This window comes from Tiliqua scincoides, chromosome 2 (assembly GCF_035046505.1).
Source record: "Tiliqua scincoides isolate rTilSci1 chromosome 2, rTilSci1.hap2, whole genome shotgun sequence".
NCBI lineage: Eukaryota > Metazoa > Chordata > Lepidosauria > Squamata > Scincidae > Tiliqua > Tiliqua scincoides.
The window spans coordinates 31,297,368-31,307,327 of NC_089822.1; the positions used below are offsets into that span (position 1 = coordinate 31,297,368).

Consider the following 9,960-nt stretch of genomic DNA (forward strand, 5'->3'; position numbering starts at 1 on the left):
ATGGTGGTTCTGGAACAGAGTGTCCTCTCCAGTGCGCAAAGCTTGGGTAAAGTAGGTATGGAGGATAGGCTGTTACCCGTGCAGCAAATACTCCCTCTCCATGTCGCTAAAATGGTCCAATGGAAAGGCAGAAGCCAATACTGTTGGTTCCAGCGATGTCGCAGGAGTTGACAGAACGTGACTGTGTTCAGCCATGAACTGCCTCAGCGGCTCCGGATTTTGCCTCGAGGTTGACTCCTGAAGTCTTTTCCATAACTGGATGTAGCCACAAGGCAGTGGAGGTTTGGGATCAGAGTTTTCCTTCACTCAGATGAACTGCCTTCTCAGGCTAATGAGTCCCATCTACCTGGTGGCTGTTTAGTCGCTTCTTATGACAAGTACAGCCAAACTGAGGGCCTATTCTTAGCCCCCAGCCCCCAGGGGTTGATCTTAAGACCTTAAGGTTACGCTCTTAGTTATTATCAGCCTCTGTACAACTCTAATGGCCCAGTCCTAACTGGCTGTTACACCACTGGAACACACGTTCCAGCAGTGTAATGTGCTTTCCAGCTGTTGCAAACATAACACTGAACAACACTGGGCCTGGCTGCTTCTGGAAGCGGTGAGCGGCTGGATCCACATGGCAACAGACCAGGGATACCCACAGCCTCAGGTAAAGCCATGCAGGGGCCAGAAGGTGGGGAGGGGGCAGAACAGGCAGGAGGTGGGTAGAACAGGGAAGAAATGGGGGAGGGGAGATGGGCAAAGTGGGTATGAAAAGGGGACAGGACTGGCAGCAGTGGCATCCACCAAGTTCTACCTTCCTGGGCCTGATTTGACTTCATGGATTAATGTGGACCTGCTCCAGTGAAATTGCTGGCACAGGTTCAAGTTGACACACCTTTCAAGGTTGAAACTCTCCTGTGGGATTTAGCAGACGCCATGTTGATGCCATTGCATTGCGGAAAGGAAGTTAGGTAGGATTGAGCTGTAACTTTACAATTGTTTCTTAATTGTTCCTTAGGCAACAGGCATTTGATTTGGATTGCTAAATTCATCCCAAAAACACAAGTGAATGATCTTATCTATGTAACTAACTCTAATAAATTCAATAAACGTAGACAAGTAGGTAAATATTAGGTAAGAGTCTACAACTGCAATATTTGTTCATAAGGAGGTAAAAAGTGCACATACTTGCATATACCTGTATTTTATTAGAAAAGTATATGCAAATAAACTTGTTCTATTGCATCTCAAACTCTATGACCTGATGCACAGGTTGGAACAATATTTGTATTCCTAATCTTACATATTGGCACAACTGCTGAAAATGCACCATGTGATCCATGGTGCTCCAAATGTTTTTGGCATTGGAATAAGGTCTTACTAGATAGATGCTGAATTCTTACTAGTCAAAGAACCTGTAAGCTAGCAATCTGGTTGAAAGTTTTGCATGTTTTTGCTGCGCTTCAAAAACCTGTTTGACCAGAATTGAGGGAGCCTTGGGACCCTAAAATGATTAACATGTTTTTACTGTGGCACAAGGTTTTCTGGACTAGAATCTACTTCATTAGAAGCATGAAGTCAGTGGTGTACAAAGCAGATAGCTGGGAGGGGTTCTGGTATGCAGGGGAATGTCCAAGAAGCCAGTAGTGCATGGGGGGTGACTGAGGCGGCACGCCCCCCCACGCAGTGCTCTGAGTATTTCCCAGGCTCTCAGGGGACGAGCACAGTGCCCATCACTTAAAGTGGTGAGTGCTGTGAAGTTCAACCCACTCCTGCTCCCTCGCCTCCACTTGGCTTCAAAATTCAGCCATTCCAGAAGTATCTTGTATATGAATATCATGATCTTTCACAGCAGCAGTATTCTGCTGTATATATATTCTGCAGTAAAAAAGAATATTCCTAGCTTTCTCATACTATGAATGTGTTACTGGGAAACAAATCTTTGATCTTGATTAAGCCTTATATTAATACGTAGAACCAAATTTGTTGACAAATTCTAGGTCAGCAATCACCTTTGAAGTGGTTTTGCCCGTAAGTCATTTCTGCCCAATGTTGCACATATCAGTGTTAGGAACTAGAGTCAGTGACTCAAACTCAAGTCATGAAAAGGCGTGATTTGGGGTGACTCAGCAACTCGTGAGTTGCATGTGTGGAAGACTCTGAAAAAGACACTCGTCCCCACACATGCTGACTCGAGTCTGCCTGTGTCTGGGAGTGCCTGCTTACTGTTTTTGCTGTGTGGAAAACCTCATGGGGCAGCATTCTGATCAGCGAGAAGTAGTGAGTTCCAGCCAGGAGGCAGGAAAGGGTTAATGTTTGTAATGAATGGGAGGAGGTGGCTCTCTTTTCCCATCTCTGATAGGAAAGAAGGAACAGGTGATCAATGGACAAAAGATTGGCATCCTCATATCTCCATTGGTTGAGGGAGGGCAGGAGGAGGAGCATGGGAGGAGGAAGCCTCATTGAATGAACAATTGCAGAGGGTCTAATTCAGGTGCAAGGATCGAGTCATCCTGGTAAGCCTCCCAGCTGCTGCAGGTGACCCCTTTCCCTCCTCTTGCCACTTCTGTCCTGACTTTCACTCACTCAGTTTCTCCCACCCCTCCTGCCCTGTTTGCAGATGGGATGGGGCAGCAGGAGAGTAGAACTCCCACATACACACACAGCCTGGCAGCAGCCCCATTTTTCCCATGAATGGCTTTTAAAGGGGGCGGCTCAGCCCAGGGGGAGAGAGGAGACAAGGGAGGAGTTCATAGCAATTACACTTTGCAGGCATGGCTCTGTTGTTACTTGGGAGGGAGGGGGACCCTCATTGAATGAGCGGCTAAAGAGGTACTACTTCTGAGTGGAGCTGCAAGGATTGGGTCATCCTGGTAAGTCTCCCAGCTGCTGCTCATGACCCTCCTCCCTCTCGCCACTTCTGTCCTGGCTCTCTCACCCTTCCCACCCTCTTTACAGAAGGTGGGGACAGCAGGGGAGTGTTTGAAGGAACTCTTGACACACATACACCAGCAGCAGCCCTGTTTTTTCCATGGTGGGCTTTTTAAAGGGGAGGGGAGTGACTTGGTTTGAGTCTGTTAGAGTTACTAAAAGATGACTCAGAGACTAGGAAAGTGTTCCTGTTAGGACTCTTTTTTGAGTTGAGTTGTGGGGGGTGGTAACTTGGCGACTTGACTCAAGCCCTGTTGGGTTTTCCCAATACTGGCATATAAGCAAAAAGGACCAAATGGGTACACTTGTGGGTCGGACAAAAATGGGTTGATATTTTTCAGGACAGCAGCAGAGTGTCCTGGAAGACAGAAATGTTCTCCCTTTTTGTCTACTTTGCAAACATTGAAAATTTTTCTATCAGAGTTGTGTCCATTTATTCTTTTTGATAGAGACCAACTTGTGCATTCAGTAGATCACAAAAAAACATTGTTGGCATATGAGGGCATACAGCACATTTGAGCAGGTGAATGAGCACTTGATGCTGTAGCAGAGCTCAACAAAGGATGGAATGGTTCACCAGAGACAATGGTAGGATAAAAGAAATGAATTTCTGCACACAACAATGAAAGTCTAAAAATGTATTGTCTGCCTCGAGACTTGCATCTTGGCTTTTTATCCTGCACATTAACAGCTGTGAAAGAACAAAAGCTCCTAGGAATTTCAAACCACCACCATTCTTGCTTAATTTAGTGGAAATAGGATGGAAGAAACAGGATTTGTGTGCTTGGGGATTATTTACAGAGATTGTCTTACCCTTATTCAAAAGTTAAGCAAACTGGGGTCCAATCCTATCCAACTTTAGAGCGTAATGCAGAATTGCCAATGGGGTACACACTGCAATAGGGGGCAGTAATGAAAGCCCAAGGTAAGGGAACAAATGTTCCCTTACCTTTCTGCACAGGAATTTAATTATGAATGGACTGTTTAGGTCTTGTAAAGCTTATTACACTGTCATAAAGTATTTTATACTTACAACATTTACAGCATTTATATTCACATTTTTCCTAAACAATCTCTCCATAATGTCCAGATTATTAGTTTTAGCAGCATGCTGAAATTCTTTTTCATCTGGTAGCACTGCAAAACAAAACACATGGACAGTTGCAATATTAAAGAGAATGTGTTCCTGATAGTTGGAGAACCCTCAAAAGCAGGTATTGGAGGGATGAAGTACAGGAAGCTGCAGAGGGTTAGCAAAATCACTTTCTCCCTGCTGGCACAAACAGGACTTTTTCCTTAGGACGCAACCCTGTATGTTTTTCCATTGAGAAAGAGAGGGCTTTTCCTATTCAATCAATATGAAAGGAGGGCTGTCTTCTCCCATACTTTCCACCCCGTGCTTTTCATTTAATACAAGAAACCCTTATCAGGTTGCCAAGTGAGCAGCAGTCCATACTCCCTCAGGAGAAAGGTTTTTGCCTCAGTGGCACCATGTCCTGAAATCTCCTTCCTTCGGGGACTTGTCAAGCTCCCACTCTGCACTCCTTCAGACATCAAACCAGAACCTGCCTTTTCCAAAAAGCTTTTCACCTAAGCCAGTGGTTCCCAAACTTTTTAGCACCAGGACCCACTTTTTAAAATGACACTCTATTGGGACTCACCCAGGTTTACCAGCCTTTAAAAAAGACATAGAAAGAAATATTTTGTTTATTTATACGTAATAATAACTCCTCAGACATCTATCTCCCTTTATTTACACATGCTTGCAAACTGCAGGAGCTCAGCTCTTTGTATGGCAGTTAGCAGCTATCTTACAAACGGCAAGAGCTCAGCTCTTTACAGGGCAATTAGCAGCTATAGCAGTCATTTTCATTCAGCTCACGGCATACTGAAAAGGCACTAAAATGATCAAGGCACACCACCAAGTTTCTGACAATTGACAAGGCACACCATGCTGCCTGTGGGAGGGCTCACATCTCCCATTGGCCCTACTAATAAATGACCTTCCCCTAAATTCCTGTGGCACACCTGTGGCACACTTGCAGCACACCAGTGTGACATGGCACAGTGGCTGAAAATGGCTGAGCTACAGTATCTGATTTTTGAATAGCCTCAGGGCTTGAGGCAATTACTTATCTGAACTTTTCATCACCAATTGGCGACCTACCCAAAAACAGGTCACAGCCCACCAGTGAGGTCCATAGTTTGGGAACCAATGGCCTAAGCTGATATATGCTAGTTTTGATTGCTGGTTATAACAGATGAGATTTTTTTTTTCTGCTCTGCTATTATATTTTTTCTGCTGCTATTGTTTCCATGCCCCTGTTTTTTCTTTGTTGTTGTTTTATTGCTTTCAGTTTTGGCATTAACCCCAAAGAATGACTTCTTGTAAACTGCTTAGTGAAAAACTAAAGTACAATGGAAATGGGAAAAAAGGAAGCGTCATTTGTATTTTCTGTTTCTCGACTGGAACTAACTCAAGCAAACAGACAAGACAGGCTGGTACTTCAACATTCTTTTCCTCAAGTATTTTGAGTCGGATAGTGAGCTTTCGCCTACATTCCTTACTTTCAGTTTTCTGTCTTCATAACAAGGAACTAGAAAGATGTAACATGTAGAAATCCCAGTATCTGAGGAATTGCTAATATCTGAAATATCAATAGGGTTGCCAAGTCAAGATTAAGCTCTTCTTGGAAATTTTTTCCTCAGGAATTTTTTTTTCCTTCTAGGAAATTCTTGGAAGCCTTGCTAAAATCTCCAGGACTGTTTTCAGTAGGTGGATGGAGGAGGATGTCGATTCCTGGTGACTTTAGGCCATTCCCAGAGTGCTGACAATCTTAGGTATCATTACTGAAGGAACTGGTGAGAAATAAAGGCTCCCTTTGGTTGTAAGAACATAAGAACAGCCTCACTAGATCAGGCCATAGACCCATCTGACATACGTATTTGTAACTTGGCCAGAGAAAGTAAACCTTGAGCAGCAATCTACCAAGAACTGTGGATTCAAAGTGTAATTTTCTTTCTGCTTTGGAGATGTGTGTCCAGGAGCAAGAGTTCCTAAAAGAGCCTTATGAGAAAAAGAGATGGCAGGTCGTTAAAAGAATTATGAATGTTATTTTACTGGGGAAGAAAACAGCAGAGAGAGTTGCAATTATCTTGAATGGAAGGTGAAGTAGTGGCAAGAAAAGGAGTTGTCTTGGAAATGTTTTAAAACCCTTTGGAGAAAGGATTGTGAGAGCCTGACCATAACATTTAGGAAACAATGAGTGCCAAAAGATCATGGTATTTATTTTGCATATTCATATTATTTGCTAGTGCTATACACTGCTGCACGTGTGTGGCTAAAGTGGATGGGGTACATGTTTAAATTAATATGAAAAATTAATTTCCCACAAAGTGATTTCACATTTGCAAGACATTTCATTTTTTTATAAATAGCTACCACACCATTGTCTTCCATTGCTTCTCTAGTTGAAATAACAAACAGGGAAAAAAACCAATGGGTTGTACAGTGTGAGGAAGTATATAATCCATGTTAAGTGATCTTGACTGTATGCCAGAGTTTAATGTTTTTCAAAGGTGTTGAGGCTTAAACTTACTGGAGTTACACCCTCAAACTTAACATACACATGACTTGCCCACATTACTCGTTCCTGACCTTTGCTTCCTTTCCTCACTCCTTGTTCCCCTCTTCTCTGTTTTAGATTGTAAGTTCCTTAAGGGCAGGGACTTGTCAATTTTTGCCTATGTTACTCTGTAAAGCATCTTGTGCCCTGATGGCACTGTATAGATAATAAATAATCATGAAGCTGTTCAGGGTCCATGGGGGCCCAGGAGTCAAAGAAGGGGGCCCAGATATTTCCTGGGATGTTTTCCTATCTCACTTGGATTCACTGCCCATATGGGATGCTGGATATGTGGCTGCTGCTGCTACCGAAAGCCATATGCGCTGGGCCAAGGAAGCATACATGATACTCATTAACACAGTGTTGATTCTGGGAGAAAACTGGCCTTCTACACTTTGGCTTGTGGATCCGCTTACCATAGGAAGCCCAGGGACAGAACTGCAGACTGTAAAGGAGCCCAGGGACAGAACTGCAGACTACAGCTGCTGCAGAAGTTTTGGTACACACAGGACACTTCCCCATTTTAGTGCGAGCCTAAATGTGATGATGCTAATTTTCCACAATGATTTTCTATATTCAAAAGATTTTAAAGAGACTTTCCATATTAGTGTATCGAGCTGCTGATGCTGCATGGGCATTGGGCTCTGCTTGGGATGACCAGCAGAAGCTCTGGGCTCCAAAGACTTTTCCAGCTGTCGCCACTCTCCCCCTCCCCATCCCTGTTCTTCCCACCTTGTCATCACCTTCACCGGCTCTGTTTCATCCCCTTCCCATTTGGGAAGGAGCCCAAAGAAACTTTGAACCCCCTGATAAAATTCCCCCCAGTGGCCTTGAAGTCACTGTCTCTTAGTAATCCTTCCCCCCCATACGCACACAGAGAATGGGATACTTCCCAATCTAAATTGTAAGATTATTATACAGACGACTGAAATAACATGTGAAACATTTTAAACTCCATGAATGCAAAGTATTGTTATCAATGTGGAAGACACCGCTGTCTGCACATATTCACATATGCTCTGTATTAGTTCACATTTTCAAGCACTGAACCAGGGCAGCCCATCCATTAGAGTAGTAGTATAGGTTTCATCAGTGGCAGATTTCATGAAGGCAGGAAGGCAGAAGATTAAGGGCACGCTTCACCCTGGGTCTGCTTCCACCACTGCTTCCCTCTAGCCCACTGTGGACACGAGCCACAGTGATCCACTTTCCACCCATGAAAAGCAAGCTGAAAGCAGATCATCTGCCTCTTTACAATGCTCCTGGTGCAGTTTCTTTAGTCATAGGACTTCCAGGGTGAATTACAGGGCCTGTGTGAACAAAGAACCTCCTTCATTCCCGAAGTCCCTTCAAATCAAACTGCAAGTCCCAAACTTCTGCAACTGAAAAGATGGTGCAAGGGCTGTGGTAAGCAGCGGCATCGCTAGAGGGGGTGCCAAGCAGTCAGTTTTGCAGGGAGCCTCACTGCAGTGCAGCCTGCAAGCTGCCCCTCTCCATCTCTTTCAAAGCCATTCCAGGCCGCTAGGGAAAAATGGAGGCAAAGCGCTAGTGGCCCAGAATGGTTCCAATGGGGAGAGGCTGCTTGCAGGCTGTGGTGAGGCTCCCTGCAAAACTTAGTGCTTTGCACCCCCTCTAGCTACGCCACTGGTTGTAAACAGCTGCTTTTTTTTTTTTAAATTGTGCAGAGGCAATACACCCCAGGTGACTTCTGGTGATGTTCTGTGCTGTGCCACCCTGCACTGAAAAGATCTGCTCTTGAGCTCTTATCACTCCCAGTATATGCCCTTCTATTTCATAGTGGGGAATTTCTGACATGGGAGGGGCGACATTTCTTCAGCACCTCTTACCTGCCCCCTCCTCACTCAGAATTTTCACTCTTAAAAGCCATTTCTGCCCAACGTGGCATATACGGAACAGGGATCAAATGTGTGCACCTGTGGGCTGGGCAGAAATGGGTACACATATTGATGTATGTTAAATGAACAAGGCACAGCAATTCAGGCTAGAGAAGCCACAAGGCTTGCCCAGGCTGCAAAAAAAGTGGCAACCTTTGAGTAGAGCTATTAATCCATATGCCCTTTTCACACAGACCCTCCAATACCCTTTGAGGATGGGGGTGGGACACTGAGAAAACGGAGCACATAGGCCAAAAGCGACCTATGCGGCTTCAAAGACCCTCCTCTACCACGCAACCGCGGGACCACCCGCTGATCCGCGCTATTGGCTGCCGGAGGCGCACGGAACCGTCCCCGCCTGGAGGTGCGGAGCTCTCCTCGCCACACTCACACGTGTCTGCGTTGGCAGCCTCTGCTGCAGCCGCCGCCTGCGGGCTACTGCCGTCCTCTTTGGGAGTCAGCTTCAGGACGCCCATCAGTCCGCTCAGCGCCCGGCTCCAGGTCTCCTCCATTCCGCTGCCGGCGACCAAGCAGTCCCTCGGAAGGCAGCATCGCCTGGCTCCTGCGCGCCCTGGAGGGTGGCGCTTTCCGGAGGCAACTCCCTGTTCGCAAGCAGCACCGGCCGGCAGAGCCTTTAGGTGTGTGCTGGTTTCCCAGTGCCAGCGACATACCGGTTCAAAAGTAACGTGGGGAAGGGTTTGCACGGGGAGCAAGTAAGCAAGAGGGTATGAGTGGTGGCCCCAGAGCTCAAGGTGCCACCAGCCAAAAGCTCTGCATGGAGAAGGAGGGCCGCTGCAAGTGCAATCGCGCCTAGGGAGAGTGTCACAGCTGGATCCCGAGTAGTGGCGTAGCTAGATAGGGGAGCAAAGCACTAAGTTTTGCAGGGAACCTCTCCTCAGCCTGCAAGGGCCCCCTCCCCTTCGGAGCCATTCCAGGCGGGGGAGCAAAACGCAGGCATATGCCTGGAATGGCTCCAAACAGGAGGGGCCCCTTGCACGCTGCAAATCCCAGTGCTCTGCACGCCCACTAGCTAAGCCACTGATCCCAAACATACAGCCACGCCGAAGCCCATTCAAACCAATGGGTGCGGGGGGGGGGGAGGGGAGTGGTCACCTGACACTGTATACTTGCAAAAGTATAAAGAAAATGAAAACTGATGTAATAAAAGGGAGAAACCACTAATTTTACCCTGGCTAAAACAAAGTTGCCCTGATCCGCTCAAGACCAGAAACACTTCTACATGCCCATCCCAACTGGATAGGGTAGCGTTTCTCAAACTGTGGGTCAGGACCCACTAGGTGGGTCGCAAACCAATTTCTGGTGGGTGCCTGTTCATTTCAATTTTTTAAAATATATATTACACTTGATGCTACTATGGTATGTGACTGCCTTTGGGGAAATGTTACAGATCTGTACTTTGAACAAGCTAATATGTATACTCTTACAACAATGGTAGTAAATTGAACTTACTCCTGGGTAAGTGTGGGTAGGATTGCAGCCCACAATTGTTAAAAATTTTCCTG

At 45.9% G+C, this 9,960-nt stretch overlaps 1 protein-coding gene across 1 annotated transcript in view; it reads right to left on the minus strand.

Moving 5' to 3' along the window:
• The window catches only part of ANKDD1B (ankyrin repeat and death domain containing 1B), a 47,251-nt gene extending 38,287 nt beyond the window's left edge, over window positions 1-8,964 (minus strand). Inside the window, exons 1-2 of the mRNA XM_066615911.1 lie at window positions 8,829-8,964; window positions 3,950-4,053 (exon numbers count right to left, since the gene is read on the minus strand). Of these exons, the coding sequence (XP_066472008.1) occupies window positions 3,950-4,053; window positions 8,829-8,949 (225 nt within the window). The 5' untranslated portion in view covers window positions 8,950-8,964. The remainder of the gene's footprint in view (window positions 1-3,949; window positions 4,054-8,828) is intronic.
• Window positions 8,965-9,960: the final 996 nt, after the last annotated feature.